General features: G+C 39.0%; 1 protein-coding gene across 2 annotated transcripts in view; it reads left to right on the top strand.

Moving 5' to 3' along the window:
- nhsl2 (NHS-like 2) overlaps window positions 1–19,412 on the top strand; it is a 171,777-nt gene that overhangs the window by 87,227 nt on the left and 65,138 nt on the right. For both annotated transcript variants that reach the window (XM_041984577.1, XM_041984578.1), the window contains exon 2: window positions 12,276–12,503. In XM_041984577.1, coding sequence (XP_041840511.1) covers window positions 12,276–12,503 — 228 coding nt within the window. The remainder of the gene's footprint in view (window positions 1–12,275; window positions 12,504–19,412) is intronic.

Raw genomic sequence — 19,412 nt, 5'->3', positions numbered from 1 at the left:
GGAGAGTGTTTATACCCATGTCCACACTAGTGGAGATGTTTACAGTTTTAATCTTGTTTTGTCACAATATTAAAAGCTTCACTGCATCCCCTACCTCGTCTTTAAAGAATATTTGGAGAAAAAGGATTAGTAAAGGTCATTGGGACTTAAAGTGAGATGTACTCTCAGATTAATGGAATGAGCATGGACCGTGGTAAATGCAGAGTTGCTCTTTTTAAATTCTCACATTTATGAATATTATTGTTTCTTCTGGGCCACCACAGATATAAAAGATGAGCAGATGGCAGTTTTGACATCTCCACAGACTCAAACAGCATTTCTTAGCATTATACATTATTACAGGATACTTGACCAGACACTGATGGCTGCGTTAAAGGGAATGAGGGGTTCCGGGTCTTATTCAAAAACATTTTGAACCTCTGAACTTACAACAGCAACTGTTTCCTTTCTGAGCCACAGTTGCTCAGTAGGTCATGTGACATTTGTCCGCATCCACTTCCTAGAAACTCGTGACCATGGATAAAAAAGTGGGCTTTTGTCTTAGGACAGTTACTTTTCTTCAAAAATCAAGTTAAACTCACTTTCAAGTGAACATGGACTAATAGTTTGTAGTCTGCTTTAGATGTGAAGTTACTCCGGTGTGCTGCTGACATGCAGAACGTTCAGCTGTGGGGCTTCTTTTCAGTTTCTTAGTTCCCATGACATTAACTGAAGAGCTCTCATTCAGACTGGCATCTGAACATAGAGTTTGTTCTTGTTCTCGCAGCCCGACACATGTCCAACAACTACTGTGTGTTTGGTCAGAGTTTTAAATGGTTAATGCAGAAAAGCGTGAAGTGGGATGTCGTTGTTTCTACTTTCCACTGATGCGAAAGGCTGAGCATTGTTGAACAGATACTTTTAAAAGCGGGTTGAGTTGGCAAGGAAGTACACAAATCTATAAGTTTTCTCCTGAAGTTTGAAATAACAGGGCCAGAACAAACATTCTTGTTCTTGCCACCTCAAGAAAACAAACTAATTTCTCTGTTCTTGCTGCTGCTGTTTGATGCAAAGTTAACAAATTATGTTTGTATTATTTTCCCATAGCGTAACTTCTAATAATCTGGTGTCTTTTTGTTCACCTCTGGCCCCAGATTTGGTGCTTTTAATCAGCACCTTGTCAAACATAGTATTAATGTATTTGATAGATTACAAAAGAAGAAAAGGTACATTTTGTCACCCCAGTTATTTTAGTATATGTATGTTCTACAAATCTACACACAACAAATTCTGTAGTTTTATTTTTCCAAATCACAGATTTGAATTATTTTTTAAAGTGTTACAGTCTGGGTAGAAAGTTTGCATCAGCCTTTGCTTAAAAGAAAAAGAAAAAAGAAGAAAAACTCAGAAAATAATCAACTTAACACAAAACGCTGCTGCAGGTTACCACTCCACTGGAAAACAGTGCTGATGGTTGGGTGGAGTTGATGAAGCAGATAGTGTCTTTGTCAATGTTTAAGAGAGATTGTGATAAAAGGTAAATCATTTTAACATGCTATATGTAGCAAGAATTAGTCCAATAAATAAGAAATCAAACTTGAGCTACAGCTTAAATACTGGACCAAAATAGGACAATAACATCTATAAATACCGTTCCAAACGTTGGGCTTTAACGTATGAGTAGTAGGTAAAAGGTGGTTAGTGGGCTAGGTTAGAGATAAATCATAAGGTAAATAATCATCTATAAACAAAAGGTAAACCGTAGCCTTAAACCTTTAACACCCGACCTAATAAATAATGAACAGAAAATTAATTTCTTTTTATTTAACATGTTTATTTTTTATTATCATAATAATAATTTGCATATATTGTACCATTTATCACCACGTGATACAACAGAATTATTGTAGTGCTAAATTTATCAATCAAGGGGCAGAAAAACAAAAATCAGATTGTATACATCAGAGTTTTGAGCAAAGTTTTTACCATAAAGTGATGCAATATGTTTCTCACACAGTACGTATCAAATATGATACATTTGGTGTTAAAGGGTTAAAGCTGCAACACCTCTGATTCACACTTTCTTGATAGCTTATCTAGCCATCAGGATGAGGAAGCTTCTGTAGTGTGAGCAAATGTGGTAAATAATACCGCTTTGTACGGCTGTCGGTGTGACTCAGACTGAGGCTGACTGTACGGAAAGGTCATTGTTGTTTTTGTGTCCCTCATTTGGCAGCCAATGTGGTTCCACTGATTTGGATGTTTACGTAAGAGAAAGTAGGGAAATCGGTTTGAGAAACATCTAGTACAAAATCACAATTTGGGTTTAAATGTCTGCTTTGATAACAAATCCCTGGCAGTTCCTGATACTTTAGTAAGTTCACTTTAAATGTAATACACTATGGCTCAGCACCCCCTTTACAGGATATTGCCTTGATAACAAAATGGCTCATTATCTATGCTGACTTCTGCTGTGACTCAGTCATAATATGGCAGCTTCTGAAGCCTGGATTATTTTGATAACACCCAGGAGGACAGCAAACGCTCAGTTTAGGTCTCAGTGCAGTGTGTAAATTTGGATTTACTTCACACCTTTTATTAACTGAGAGAAAAAAAAAACAAATCTTACACAAACACATACGCATTACTTTAGCCTGGCTTTTGGTCAGCAGGGCTGTATTTCAGTCAGTCATAAAGAACTCTGCTGAGCACTTGACTTGACGAAAGCTTACAGCAGTTAATAAGCCTGTCTTGACACTTGTCAATATTTAGGATAACAACCAGGCAATATTTCCTCACAAGTGTGTGAACGGAATGATGCAGGGATGTTTTTTAATCTAAGCAAATACATTGAATGATACAATAATTAAATTTGACTGATGTCTACCCATGCATCTAAAATGTGAGCGTGTGCGCGTGTGTGTGTGTGCATGTGTGGTGATAACAGCTCATCTTAATCCGTGTCCTCCCTACTGATACTGTGACGCAAACAGAAGGAAGTGAATTAGTGAATTGGCCTGAGAGAAACATAACTTCAGGCAGTTCCTTGCTGATGCATTTGTGAATATTAAAGTGTCAGAATGTGGTAGGTGTACTGCAAAATTTCAACTGCAAATTGTCTATTTTCTGCAAGGGTGTGTGACTACATGCTTGATTAATGAATCATGCTTGATCGTGCTGAGATATTATTGTATTTGTGTGGGTCTTTATAATCATGTGGTTGTTTATGCATCACCCACAAGTACCAAGCTTGTGGTACATTGGGTACCATTGCGGTACCATTACAGTAATTGCAAAATAAAAGTGATATTTCTAACATTTTGATAAAGTGCAATTACGATTTGCAGGTGTTTCTACTGAATGGTGTTTAGCACATTAGCCCTTATTCTTGTAAAATCTCATCCCGCGAGACTCCACTTTGAGGAGGATAGAGATTTCTAAATCTTTGTCTTGCATTTGCTATCAAGAATGATGATTCTATTTTTTTCTTTGATTATTTGTAAAAAGATTTCCGTCTCCTCCTGGGTCTACTCAGACTGCGCCATTTCTATTTGAAATGAACTGGTCACGTGATCCGCTACGTCTGGTGAAGCATAAATGCAAGAAAAGTATTTCCATTACACTTTTGCGATATACTTCAATTTTGACACGTCTGGAGAACCTCATTAGAGCGTAAAAACTTTTTAGCAATATTTAAGAGTTATTTTTAAATGTAGGTGTTTCCATTACTCTTTTTTTTATTGCGATAGTTAGATTTTGTTCAATTCTAGGGGCTTCAATTAAGGCTTCATGATATTAGCAGCCACCACCTTATCGTGGTGGAGGAGTTTGTGCGTCCTGACGATCCTAGCGACTATGTTGTTGGGGGCTCATGCCCCTGGTAGGGTCACCCATGGCAAACAGGTGTCTAGGGGAGGGACTAGACGAAGTGCGGCTCAAATTACCCCTGTGATGAGGAGAAAACAAGGACCAAGGTTTCCCTTGCCCGGACGTGGGTCACCGGGGCCCCCCTCTGGAGCCAGGCCTGGAGGTGGGGCACGGAGGCAAGTGCTTGGTAGCCGGGCCTTTGCCCATGGGGCCCGGTTGGGTTCAGCCCGGAAGGGTGACGTGGGCCTCCCCTCCCGTGGGCTCACCACCTGCAGGAGGGGCCATAGGGGTCAGGTGCATTGTGAGCTGGGCGGCTGCCAGAGGCGGGGACCCTGGCGGTCTGACCCTTGGCTGCAAAAGCTAGCTCTAGGGACGTGCAATGTCACCTCTCTGGCGGGGAAGTAGCCTGAGCTGGTGCTTGAGATTGAACGGTTGCGGCTAGATATAGTTGGACTCACCTCGATGCACGGCTTGGTTTCTGGAACCACTGTCCTTGAGAGAGGCTGGACCCTCTTCCATTCTGGAGTTGCTCCCTGTGAGAGGCGCCGAGCAGGTGTGGGCATGCTCATTGCCCCCAGACTTGGCGCCTGTACGTTGGGGTTTACCCCGGTGGATGAAAGGGTAGCCTTCCTCCGCCTTCGGGTAGGGGGATGGGTCCTGACTGTTGATTGTGCTTATGCACCAAATAGCGGTTCAGAGTACCCACCCTTTTTGGAGTCCTTGGAGGGGGTGTTTCAACTCCCATCTCCGGCAGAGCTTCAACCTTGTTCCGGGCGAGGCGCGGGACATTTAGTCCAAATGGGCTGTGTTCCGTGCCTCTATTGTCGAGGCGGCCAGCCGCAGCTGTGGCCGTAAGGTCGTCGTTGCCTGTTGTGGCGGTAACCCCCGCACTCGTTAGTGGACACCGGCAGTAAGGGATGCCGTCAAGCAGAAGAAGGAGTCCTATTGGGCCTTTTTGGCCTGTGGGACTCCAGAGGCAGCTGATGGGTATCGGCGGGCTAAGCGGAACACAGCTTCAGCAGTCACTAAGGCAAAACTTTTACATAGTAAAATGTCTCTGGAACCCTACTCAGAAATTATTCTTAAATGGCAAAGCAAGGCCTGTCATCTGCCTGAGTTTCCCTGCCGAGAGTCTGCAAAAACTCGGGTATGGGAGGAGTTTAAAGAGGCCATGGAGAATGACTTCCAGACGGCTTCGAGGAGATTCTGCTCAGTGACCCGACTCAGGATAAGTGGAAGAAAATGGATGGATGAATGGATGGATGGATATTAGGAAAACATGCAATAGGTGATATTATTGTTGAATATTTGCCATATATGATTACAGTAAGAGTCTTTGAAGTGGTGTCTTCCTTTACAAGGTATAAAGAGAATAAACAGAGAGTAACTGAGTTTTGTAGGGATTTAAATTGTGAAATTCAGCCTGTTTTTCTGACTACTAAACAAGACTGCACAGCATTTCTTTTAAGGACATTTGTTTTCCTTTTTTTCAGCCTGAATAGACTGATTTTTTTTTCTTTCTTAAACTTGCTCAGTGTTGCCCAGAGGCTTGTGTCTTTCCATTATCCAATACTTCCATCATTACTTTCCTTTTGATGACACTGGTACATAAGGAAAGAAGGACAAGGGGCGACATATATACTCACTCTCCTCTTGTCTCCGTCAGATCAGTTATATTATATAATGTGCTGTGGTCTGTTTTTAAATTCCTTTTATCTAACCTGGGAATGACATGAAAGTAAAGAGTAAGTGAGACTGAAAGTAAACAGAAAATAAAACTGGAAGGAAAGTGTAAAAGTAAAACTAAATGATGAATAAAATGCAATACAGAGTATTATTTTTTCAACAACATATCCATGTACATAGCTTTTAGCACCGGCAGACTAAAGCATTCTGAGTAACTTTTAACAACAAATCGCAGACATGCAGCATCCATCCAGACACACAAGGAAGAAGAACTGTGGTTGTATTGAGACCTCAGGAGAAGATCTGCATCTCAGACACAGTATTCCTTCCAAGTTTGAGGTTTTTTTTAAAGAAGGACCTAAATTTAGGACAAAAAGTGAGAAATTTCTGTTTGGTGGATTATTTCTTTGTCGTAACAATGCATCTTGGCAGTAAATATTGTACCTTTGGAAGTTGTTTGACTTTGGCAGAGAAGATTTGGGTGCTACCAACCTACTCATCCTAATGTGCACCATTTAAAATGGAAATACACAGGCTTTTCCAAGCATGTTGGCAAGAAGATTTTATTTTATTACAAAGAAATAATCAACCAAACACAATTTCCTTGCTTTTTGTGTTAAATGTTCATTAGTTGCATTATCATTGGTTCTAGTTTCCTGTCAACAATGAGACACTAAATGTTTTTTAAAAAGGGAACCCAGAGATAAGCAAAACACATTTCAAGTTCTGTCTGAATGTGATTAGTCAATAGCCGGAGCAACTTCTTTTAACACCTCTGTAGCTAACACATTTTAGCATAAATAGCTACTGCTCACACTATATCTGTTTTATTACAGCATGTCTCCAGTGTATTTTATCCTTTATAGCACAAATATTTTAATAACCACTTGGTATATTAAAGGTAAAAATATGTACCTTATGACACAAGGAGAAGAAGGCCTGCACAAGTACCTAACATGTAGGCTAATCTAACTCAATAATATCAACAGCTAGCAAACACAGAAGCTAACCTATTTTGAGTGGTCAAGGCAGTCTGACAGTGAAGCTGTAGCTAGAACATTTTAGCATAAACAGCTACTCCTCGCACTATATCTGTTTTATCACAGTATGTCTCTAGATTTTTACCTTAAGTATAAACAGCTAGTGTACATAAGGTAAAAATATGTACCTTACAATAGAAGAAGGCCAGCACAAGTAGCTAATATTAAAAGTTAGCTAACAAGATTGCTTACTAAAAGGGAAAAGAGACAATTCTCACAAACTGTTTTATAATCTATATTTACAGTGAAAAATGATAGTATACATTTAAACAAGTATGAAATATGCTTACAGGTTTATTTAATTATGAAAATATGTACAAATACTTTCAAAATCCAGTGCATGTGGTTTTGATTTCCATTGTATTTCAATCAGGTCACACTTTTCACAGGCAAGTGAGATAAAGTTAAAAGTGCTTCAGCCCCTTTATAATGGGGTGAAGCTGCTTGTATATTTCTTTGGTTTGTCTTACCAATCACACCCCATTTCACACTTTAACACATACTGTTTTGAGTATTGCCATGACATCACAAAGTTGGTCCCTCTATAGATGAGTTGCTCAGTATGTTTTTGAGTTAAGTCTGAACCGTGAGAGGCTTACAGGTTGTGAAAAACCTTGTTAGTTAGATGATGACTCCTTCCTGCATCGATGTGCTGTGAAAATGGTGAGATAGTCTTCATGCACAGTCACAGCACAGTGATGTCTCAAAGGCATAACAACAGCTATAAAGTAGTTACGCCTTTTCTCCCTCCAGATCCTCTATTTAGAGTAATTTGTGTCACATTTTTAGAAACTCCAGAGGCTTGTGTGACAATACTGTGTTATTTAGTCCCACCAGAACACTGTCACCCACATTAGATTACACATTTACCTTTTAAAAATCCCACATGTTAAAAAAAGTCATATTTTAATGAATATTTCTAAATGTATTTGCTATTAGCCAGTAGCTAAACAAATATTTTTACAATTCACAATGATGTTAAAATTTCTGAAGGGATCAATAATGTTCACACATTTTCATATTTATCTAAGTGTACCCCCCCCCCCCCCCCCCAAAGAAAAATGACATGGTAGCTATAGAAAACCAAAAGTGCTTTGCTTTTAGAGGCTGGAACATCTTCCTTTTTATGTTACCCGAGTTGGTACTCACCTTGCTCTGAGCAATCTTAGAAATGCATTTGTATAAAAACCAATAATAAAGAAAGCCTGCCTTAAAAGGATGTTTTCAATGTGCATTCAAACCCTTATCTCATGTCTGACGTTGTTATGTGTCAAAGTTAGGAGGATTATAATCTAGTTGTTTTGAAAATGTAATGCTCTAATTCCTTACATGATGTGTCAAGAAAAAGATCTGACTGCAATTCAGCATCTTTAAATGATTTAAAGTGATGTATGTGTTATAAATACATCTATAAATGTCTCTGATCACTATTTATTAATAAACTGAAAATACACAGTCAGGGTTTCACTGATACATTTCCAGATTCAGGCTATCGTCCCATCCACTCTTTATGAAATCCTGTATTAAAATAATGTTATGGTAGTTTTAGATTTACCAACAACAACTCAAATTTGTCATTGCAGGATATTTTATATTTGAGACATGAAGATATAATTGCAATAATAGCATGTAGTGCAGACTGAAATGAAAAAAAGAAAAAAGAGAAGTTCTCCAGGGTGAGCCTTGTCCAAAGACAAGCTCCCTAATGGGATATTTAGCTTGCAGCTACACAGTTTGTGCGGCCAGTGAACAAACATTTACTTCAGGAAGAAGCAAAGCACAAGTGCAGTACACTCACTCAAAATGAATATATTCAAAACTCCAAATGAGAGAAAATTAAACTAACATGGGCTCTGTGATGAGAGTCAATTTAACAGTATGTTATTAATCATGCATGATCGCCTTTCTTCTCGTCTGTACGACTGATGCTAACTGACATGCACTTCTGTATCATAAACAGTAGCTCTCTCTGGTGGGAGCTGATTGTGTGAAAAGCCGCTTAGGAAGATGAAGCTGGAAGCTGGGAGGGTGAAATTGTGATTCCATACACTGTGGCAGGTTTTGTGAGAGGAGACGTCTTTTTCAGAGCAAACAAGACACGACAGTGCTGCTGGATTCACTGCGGAATATGTCTATACGTCTGTCTGCAGGGAATCGAGTGTTCCTTTTAACTTTAACCATGTTTTGAACCTTGCTGTCATTAGGAAATGATTTGTGTGCAACCCTCTCAGAAGACGTATGTTAGAAGACTTCCCTCATACATATTTGACATTTACGTTTTGAATCTTAGCTTGGGAACACTTACATGAATGAATGCAGTTATTTCTGTAGCATAGGTTAAAATTTTCGAAAAACAGCAATCTGTTATAGGTTTTGTTGATGCATGCATGGCAGTCCATATGAACATAAAACTAAATAAGGGCAGGTAAATATTCCCTCCTTTTCTGCCAAACAGAAACATTGGACATATTATTATTATTGGACTAGTTTGTATTTTCCATTAAAATAGTTGTAACAAATTTGACAAACTTACCATCTCTACCAAGTTTCTACCACAAAGATGAACATTATCATCAGGTACTAAAGATTCCTTTAAATGTAATATGATTAATGATCACAAGCGACGTCATTTGGCATAATTTGTTTCAAACTAGCCGTTGTGACTTAATAAATTTGATTCACTCTTTAAAGTAAAATGATAGGTATTTGTCAAATAATTCTATAATATTACATTATACACTATAACTATTACATTTTTTGCTCAGTTGAGTTTACAGTATCCCTGTAGAGCTCCAATCTGTCAATCAAACATGGCCACTTCTGGCTCCAGAAAGACCAAGGCTCTTCAACGATGGCAAAGTTTTACTAAAGTTATAAAGTTGTACCTTTAAACAACTGTTTTTACAATAACTAGCTCAGTGGTAGGCAAGTTCAGTCCTTCAGAGCTGCAAGGTTTAGATGTTTCCCTGTTTCACTGAGTCACTGAGCAGAAGTTAAGCTGCTTCATTTTGAGTCAGATAGAGCAGGTAGGCATCTAAAACCTGCAGGACCGCAGCTCTCTAGGACCAAACTGGCCTACTTTCACAATAATCCTGGTTTGATGGTCCATCATTGTGCAACAACTGTTTTTATAATTGTTTTGTTAGATTTAGTTCTTATTAGATGTCTGTTTCAGGTTTTGTATTGTTTTTTCACTCTGTTCTGTGGTTTTTTTGTTTTGGCTGGTTGGGTTTTATGTGTTATTTTGTTTGTCAATGTCTGTTTTCCTTCCAGTTTTATTTGTAGAGTTTACGCCCCTGTGCATTCAGTTGTGGTTATTTCCTGCTCCCCTGTGACACCTGGTGCTCCTTTGCTGATCACCACACCTGCTCTTTGTTTGGCATCAGCTCCTCAGTATAGAATGTGCTATGTTTGCTTTGTTCTTGGTCAAATTTTTGCTTCCTGGTGAAGCTTCGTAAGTCATTGCTTTTCATCAAACTGGTTCCCTCAAGGGCAAAGCTTCTTCAGGCTTCATTTGCTCTACAGAGCCATCTACTGGACATAAGAATTAAACATAGCAAGCTACAGTATTATGATAAAATGATGGAGTTTGTGAATTGTGAATTAAATAAATCGAGGCCTACTTAGTCTCACCAGTCATGTGGAAAACCCGTCAGGGACGCTTCATTAATGATGTTACTCATTTTAAACAATATAAGCCTCAGTGTGTGCATTAAAGAAATTCTACCTGGATCACCTGACACTTGCACATTGTATATTATATTGTATAGTATATTTGTATAGTATATTGTAGCTCAAAGCTGTTTCATCCTTTTTCTAGTAGAACTAACCTCTAACTGCTGCTGTATTCCTGTTTCAACTTAGCCATAGCATGAATGTTGCTGCCACCTTGCGGTCAGGAGTAGATATTATATTATTTAAACTAATTACTACTCTAACAACTTGTACTCCGTTTACAAATCTAAATCAAACAAATAAATGAATTACTATATGAATCTTTAAAGATATGACACACCTACCTGGTGGTTGTTTACAGCCACTTTATTGCTATATTCAACAAGTTTTCAGAACTTTCTTGCTCCCCTTAAAAAAAATAAAAAAAAACTGGCTAGAGACAAGTCCAGTGACATTTTCTGGTGTTTTTGGAGATTTTTGGATACTAACGTGACAGCACGTATAGTGTACTCCTCTAAATGAGCCACAGCTGCTGCTGCAGGCCCTTCCCTTGTCCAAAAGCTCCCACAAGAGGCTTGTTCCTCGCTCGGCAGCTCTCCCAGCTCCCAGCTGCAATCAGAGCAGGAGATGTTCACTGCTGCTCCATGACCACACTCAAGAAGAGTTTATTTATTAATATATATTCATTGTATTAAAAAAACGGAGTATCAAGCACCACCCTTGGTGCTGGTTTCAAGTTGAAAATTTTAATATTTTGACTAAATTAGTAGGTTCTGAACACTTTTTTAATCGACTTGGGCCAAACCGATGCTCGTCTAACTTTGCAGTGATGCTAATTATCCCATTTTTAACTGGAGTTCATCTGTTTTCCCTTTAAAAGCCTGGCTGCTCCCTTAGACAACAACTAATATTCATCCATCCATTTTCTATATGGCTTAGTCCAATTCTGGATCATGTGGAAGCTGGTGCCTATCCCAGCAATCCCAGCAACCCTGGACAGGTCGCCAATTCATCGCAGGGCCAACAAGGAGACACAAACAACCACTCACGCTCACTCCTGACCAATTAATCTAATGGCTGCAGTGCTAACCACCATCCCACTGTGCAGCCAACAACACAACAACTGATATCATATTTAGGAAAATTCTCTTTTTCCTAAAATCACAAACTCCAATTATTTTGGCCTACCATCCTTTGTTCTCCTCCCCTTAAATGTCATCCCTCCTTCCCTCCTCCTCCAACTTTTGTTCCCCTTTCTCTCTCTTCTAATGCCACAATCCCTTTTTTTCTCCTTCTTTCATATTTCCCTGCCCTAATCCATCCTTTCCCTCTCACTCCCTTCTCCTCTGTCTCCTCCCTTGACTTTCCCTCTAAATGCCTCCCACTCTTTTCCCTGCTAATTAAGTACTCCTCTCTGATTCACTTCTAAATCCGTTCTCAACCTGTCTTTCTTCCTTTTTTCCCTAAACTCTCATTCATTCCTTTGCCCTCTATAACTCCTCCTTTCCTCCCTCCTTCCTTCCTTCCTTCCTAGGTCCTTATTCTCCCTGACAACACAGTGTTACGTAACCTACGTCTCTGGGTATTAGTTATGCAAATTCATACATTTTATTTACATGTGTATTTTTTTCTTCCTCCTCCTTCTACTTTCTCTATTTCCTTTTCTTTTCTGCTTCCTTCTTTTTCTTTAACTCTGTTCTCCTTGTTTTCTTACTACCTCTTTTTTTAACCTTGCCCTTTTTTCCTCCCTCTTTTCATCTGTCATCCCCTTTCTCCCTGTTTCTTCCCATTTCTCCCCATCCACCTTCATCAACATGTCCTCTATCCCTTCTTTTTTCATCTTCCCTCATTTCTCCCCCCCTCTTCTTTCTTTGCTTTTATTTTTGCTCCTCCTTTCTCTTCCCACTTCACATACAATAATCTTGTTCACCCCTTATTTTGCTCCCTACCTACCTCATCTCTTCATTCATCCATCACCTCCTCTCAACATTTCTCCCTCCTCCCTCTTTTCCCTCCCTCTCCCTCCAGCCACCAGTGGTCTAGAGGCAGAGATCGGAAGGCGCGGTGGCAGCAGCAGCCACGGGGATGGCAACCACAGCAGCGGTGGTGGCGGCGGCGCGGGCAGCAGCAGCAGCGGGGCCCATTTCAGGTCTCCATGGCAACAGAGCGTGAACGTGTTCGGCTCGTGGAGCAGGCCGGAGTGTGTCGAGGAGCTGCACCAGCAGGCGCAGCTCAACCTCCAGAGCCTGCTGCAAGGTAAGGATGGATGGAAATGAGGAGAGGAGGGTTGGATGAATGGACGGAAAGACCGTGTGTGTTTGTTTGCGGTGGGGGGGTAAGAATGTGTGCTGTTTTGAGTGGGTGGGAAAGGCGTTGAGGTGGGGGCGGTTTGAAAGTGTTTACATACATGTGGACTGCGCAAATATGGGTGTGTAATGTCTACTTTAAACGTGTGTCTGTGTGTTTGTATGCAGATATTCTGTGTGTGTTATTTTTTTGATCTTGTGTTTTTATTGTACCGTAGGGTGTGTGTGAGTGTGTGTGTTTGCCTGCTTGCTGGCTCAGAAGAACATTGCTGATGATGTGTGTTGGATTCATCTTGCAGGGTTGTTATTAAGGAAGTATTTTATGATTTTGAGCATGTGTCTTTAATGGACAAAAGCTGTTTATATGTGATTTGGTGTATTGTAATTTTGGACAATGTGTATGTAAAAAAAGATCTGTTTACAATAAGTAGTCAATGCTGGAAATTCTGCCTCGCTTTTGCTTTTCAAGGTGGAATGGTGTCATTTTAATAATAATCTCTTGTTAAAGGAAGATGCTGCCCTATCTGTAATGTTCAGCCTGAGTGTGTGTGTATATGCAAATAAGCAGTCAAGGGAACATTTTCCATTTTGTTCTCAGGTACCGTTTCTTTTTATTTTCCCGTCACTCTTTCTCTTTGTCTTATGCCATCTTGGCCTTTGCTTGTCCTTTTCCATTAAAATAATCACAGTGCATTGTTAAGTGAACAAGTGGGCTAAATGACAGCGTGACTACCTTAAAGACCTGAAAAACAGCTGTTGATGAACAAGTGATCCTCAACTTATGTTTCACGTCTCACAACGTAACATTAAATGGATTTTGGAGACTGTTTTTTTATACCTCTTTGTCCATCACTTAGCTGTGACATAAGATTGTACCACTCTAATCTCAAACTAAAGGCAAGGATATAAAAATGCCAGTAAGCTATCTAACAAGTCGGACACAACTCCTGATGTACCGAGCTCAGTGATTCCCAACCCTGGTCCTCAAGGCACACTATCCTGCAGGTCTCCCTGCTATAAGACCTGCAGGATAGTTAGTGCAGTAATGCAGAGAAACACGGACGTCTTCAGCCTCAAATAAAGGACGTCCATGTTTCTCCATGGACGTCCTTAATTCTTCATTTGAGAAAATAGTGACCTACATTTATATATATATATATATATATATATATATATATATATATATATATATATATATAACATTTAAATATATAGTGTGAGTGAGTACTCAATTCACCTTCAACATGACCTGCAAAAATTAGTCCTCTTTTCGGAAAACAATGTGTGGCAAAGTTGCAGAGTTAGCTAGTTAGCCTTGTTACAGCTAGACATTGTTGGCTAGTTAGCTCTTAAACTGCTCGCAAGCTTCCCAATCACTTTATATCTGTTTGCTTGTCTCCTTTCTGTATCAGCATTTACTGCATATTAATACAGCTAAATTCATGGTAAACATTCTCTAACTAATTTTGTGGTTTCTTGTGTCAAACAGTAAAATTTTTCTCTGTTCATAAAGACAATATACAAAAAACCCATAGAACAGAGCAAAAACACACAATACTGAACTTGAATCAAAATCTAATAATCTAATCTAATAAGAGCTACACCTATTTGTATTTAAGATTAATCTGGTGTAATAACTATTCTATTCTATTCTATTCTACAGTCATTTAGCAGACGCTTTTATCCAAAGCGACTTACATACAATATATTTTATTAACAGTAGTACTTTAGATTGTAGGCTACTAATAGGCTGCAGTTATGTATTTGCACAATTATTGCAGTAATATTTCGCTTAGGTTGTTATACTACTAGACAGGAGTAGTCAGAGGTTTAGCAGTAGTAGAAATTGAATACCAGAGATAACTGGAATTAACAAGACTGGTTTTCCTCATAGTAAGGGCCGTGCCAGTGACAATAAAAAAAAATTAGTCATGTCATTGATATTGCTGCTCATGATGGATTTTTTTTCTCCATCAACTTTGTAATCATGCCGTTTCATGTTTGTATATAAGTCAAAACGAACAGATTGCCTAAAAAGTCTTTTACTGATGAGGCTTTTTACGGCCTATAAAATGAGCTAACAAAGACCAATCACAGGAGAGAAGACATGAGCCACTGTCGCTGCCTCAAAGATTATATTCAGCATTTCGTGAGCACTTACTGGATCTGTGCTCTTGGGGCCATATTTGTGTGCAAGCCTGGTTTTCATGTAACTGCATTTTAGACCAATTAGACTCGTGTCTTTGTCCAGTTTGACAATGATGAAGACACAGTGGTGTTGAAACATTAGTCTGTTTTCACAGTTAAAGACTGTTTTTCATCGCAGTCAGCCCCCATTTATCTGGTAATTTGCTGTCCTCAAAGTGAAAAGCAGCTGATTCAGCTGCGTTTTGCACAGGGGGCTCTGTGTTTACCAAAGTTTGTTTGCACTTTCTGATGATCTGCTGTAGTTTTAATCATTGCAGGATAAGTATATGTGTAGTTCTAATAGGGTTAGGGTTTAATACTAAAAAAAAGTATTAAATTTATAGTTTAGCCATTTTAAACGTCTCATTTGTGAGTGAGTTCTTATGTTTCGTGTTGTCACTAATCAAACACAAAAGGGAAGCACATATTCTGTCTGGACTAAGGAATCTTAACAGCTTAATTAAAGTATTTCACTCTTCCTTATCTTATATTTTTAGACGGTGATAATGATAGCCTTGCAAGGGATCAGTACCGTTTTATTCTGTTCTGTTAGTGTGAAACATCTCTGAGCTTGAAAGGGTAGGAAATTTTATGTGGGGGTGTTTTTTCGGCTGTACACTCAATAGTTTAGACAAAGAAGGATCTGAGAAGCACAAAGGAGTCTCTAGCAGAAGTTTCAGATCCGCTAATGGTTTTCTTCTTTTAATGGCTTTCACCTTTAATCACTGGTTGATCAAATTAACTTTGTTCATGATACAGCGGAGTGTTTGTGTGCCTCTACAGTACATCTTGTTGCTTCCATAATTTCTGTCTTGTCTCTTTTCTCGCTGCCTTGTGTGTGTGTTTATGTGTGTGTTAAGCCAGTTATTTTGTGAGACAGTGTATGGTGAAAATAAGATGGATGAATACAGTTGTGGGTAGACAACAGCAGTGGTGAGAAGGAAGATGTGTGTGGCCATTCATCTTTTCCCGTTGCCTGGACTCATCTATTCCGCTGTGTGTTTTTGCTTTCATGGCTGCATGTGTTAGCATGTGTTAGGATGTGTTAGCATGTGCCTCTTACTCACTTAACTGAGAGTCCATGTGTGTGTTCTTGTGTAAGATTTCAGTTTCCACCCTTGTGTCCAAGGCTTTGTGCTGTGTGTGTCCATCTGTTTTGGATGTGTTACATAATAGTGAAGCAAGCAGCTGAATTCTTTCTCTGGTCATCCTCACCATCACTTTCCCATTGGCCTCAGCTCTGTAAAATATTCATACTCTTACCAGCTCCTCAACACTCTGCCCTCCATATTTATGAAGCTGGCTGTCGTCCTCCGGTGTTAGACGGATCTGCTAGCTCTTTTTTTCTGCTGAGATTCAGCCCTCCGCTGCTGGAAGATTTATGCAAGCTTTATTATACTGTTGCAAAATGAGCAACAGTGATCCTCAACACCCCAACACACAAAGATTAGCATACTAGGCTTTTATGGGATGAATAAGTTGATCTTTAAAAGTATTTCTTAAAATGAATATGTTTCATTCCTTTTAAGACACAAAAGTCTTCTAGTTTCAGTGGTACGGTATTCTGTCTTCTTTAAAAAGAAAGGCACTCTGACTACTTTGGCCTGCTGAGAGGAAGGAAATGTTTTTGGTTGAGTCAACATGGTATGGAATTATTATTGTACCTTTTTACCTGGGGAGGAAGTAGAATTTTCTTTGTAAAATTAACATCACAATTAATATGGGTCATAATAATAAAACTGTTGGTACTATTTGAGTTGAATAATTTTGAAAACTTTAAATGGAACACCAAGGATATTTTGAGTCCTGGTAATGGAGTTAAATAGCCATGTAGCGATTTAGCGTCATTAAACATTAAAGATGTTTAATAAAATTATTCATTTTAATAATTTCCTAAAATTATGACATTTTAGTCAAAATTTTGATTACCTCTGGAGCACCACCACACAGATAGCCTTATACTAGTCTAATGGCTGTGTGGACACCATTAGAGTACTAAATTAATTAATTTAATAAATTAGTCAAATCAATCAGTCTCAGGACGCTAATTATGTGAATTCATAAGTCGAAGGGACCCATAACATGGCTCAAAGGAGGAGTTCACAATAACCAGACCAGTTTAGGATAAATATGAAATATTTTTTTACTAGTCTAATCAGGCATAAATTAAAAGAAAATATTTACAAAGGACTTCATGAGAAAAGAATCCAACATTGTAAAATGCAGAATATGGAGTTCAAACCAGAATCTTATTTCAATGTGTCAGAATGAATGAAAAGTATGCAAGAAATGAAACAAAAGTTAATTAACCTGTGGTGTTAATTAAACTAAGGTTTAGGACTGAAAAAGGATCTCTGAATCCTAAAAGAAAAAGAGGGAAAACTGAATCTCATCTGTTTAAAGCTGGAGGTTTAACTAAGATGTAGAACTGCTAAGGTCACTGTCAGACAACCAACCATTCTTGAGCAGACAAGCAGAGAATTGATCCGAGCAGGACTTGTCCGGTTCTGTTTGGATCGAGCCGACTTACGACCGTGGTGGTGACTCTCCCGGACAAATGAGGAAGTTGGCACAGGTGGTTTGGATCCCGAACGACTCTCAAGAAGGCCAGAAGATGCGTCATGTGGTGGTTTGAAGGTTTGGATCAGGCTGCTCTGCTGATGCAGACTCTCCCGTGGCTCAGCTGGTGGTATCGATGATGGACAGTGAATGGTTTGCAGTGGTAGGAAGGAGAGATTAGCCCAGCTTTGGATCAGTCAAAAAACTCAGAACTGGTGCTGAAGCTTTGGTCAGCCTGCATTAACCAGTTCTCCAAATTAAGATCAAAATCTAGGATCAATATTAAAAGTCTAAAAGAGAAAAACATAAATAAAGAAAAGAGAAGTATTAGCTGAAAAAAAACGGAAAGAACTACGGAGTCAATCAGTCCAGAAAGGAAAAAAATCAATCATACATCTTGAATGCTTTAGTATCTGTAGTGATGTTCTTCACATCACTTAACTTCATTTTCCGGCAGCATCGCTCTCTCTCTCTCTTGCGTTCAGACGAAGTGTCCTAACTCTGGAAAAGAGCCATGTCTGACGAGGGTGTACAACTCCAAGGGAGGATGAAGACAGACAGACCAACCCCAACTCAACTCAGCTTTTTGTCATCTCATTCACACAACTGATCTTGCCCTGTCACCAGAGAGAACAGTACTCCATTTTTCTGTCAAAATGTGTTTGCATTAATTCAAACACACTGTGGGGCCCCGCTGCTGTGTTAGTTAAACTCATTGTCATTAATTCATGTAACTAAAGTTATCAAGTAATGAAGTTGACTAATCAGGTTCACAGTAGGGTCTTTCTGCTGCCTTTTTACAACCAGAGACATCACCCATTGCTGATAATGAAAGAGAATGCAGTTTTAAGATTCTTTGGCATTGGCTTCAGTTTTCAGATCTGGAGGTAACGTCGATCTTTTAAAGGTTAAAGTTTGCAGCTACTGAAGCACCATGTCTGTGTGGGAGTGGGTGAATCACAGTAACCTTAATGTCAAAATTCTATGTCCACATTTACAGTGCAGTTCATCATACTGTGAAGAAACAAGGCTGAACACCTGCCAATTTTAACATTATGTGATCAAAATACTGTTACTTGCAACCCATATTAAAGCCCAGTTTGTACACTGTATGATGTGTCTGTACAGTTTGATATCAGGATGACTTATATAATGCCTTCTTTTTTCCTTTGGTCCCTAAATGCTAGTCCTCCACTCATCCTTTGCGTTATTATTTTTGGAAGATTTTTCCTACCTTTACACTGCTTTCAGCCATGATATATCACAGCCAGAGTTGTACACTGTTTTTCTTTTCTGCGCTCCACTAATCAGCAGAGAGATGTTCATATTATTCACTCGCATTAACACTAAACTTTGCATTAAAAGTTTAACTGATTTCGCCTTTTCCAGCAAGACAAACTATTTCAAGTTGCACTGCAGTTTTTATGACAAGTCATTACACAATACTCAAACATTCATGCTTTACCTCCTCTTCAGTACTCGGTTTATCTAATGACGCTCTCTTCTACAGACTTGTAGAAAGATTTTCATTACTCTATCCCCAGTTTGATTTGATGCATCTGCTATCTGCATAATTTTGCCATTTGTGCGTTTTGCTCTTCCATTCACATTAAACCACCACGACGGGCCTTTTATGGAACCTAACTGGGTTGTTGACAGTTTGCACCAACAGAAATCTGGCAGCTTGAGTTTCCCACACAAGACACATCTATTTCTGTTGGATTTGACATCTTAAGACTCAACCTGTTATGTCAGCGTGTAAGATCCTGTTGCCATGCCATGCTGCTTTGATTTCATGATTTATTACAACATATTGTTCTGACAGTTACTAAGACGAATGAGGATAAAATGACATCTTATTATGTCGTGGATGGAATATTTTGCTTACAACAGGTTGATCCAAATGATTACCAGAATGAATCACATATGACTTAAAATGATACACACATCTGAAACAATATTGTCAAGTTTTGCATTCTCTTCCTATTAGATAAAACTGGGGACCAAATCCAGCCCACCAGAGGGTCCAATCTGGCCCGCATGATAGTTTTTGGTAAATGTGAAAATGACATTGGACATAAACTGTAATTTTTTAATAAAAGTAACTGTAATA

Source organism: Melanotaenia boesemani, chromosome 5 (assembly GCF_017639745.1).
Source record: "Melanotaenia boesemani isolate fMelBoe1 chromosome 5, fMelBoe1.pri, whole genome shotgun sequence".
NCBI lineage: Eukaryota > Metazoa > Chordata > Actinopteri > Atheriniformes > Melanotaeniidae > Melanotaenia > Melanotaenia boesemani.
The sequence above is the reverse complement of the archived record's forward strand: the minus strand, read 5'-3'. Positions and strand labels throughout refer to the sequence as shown.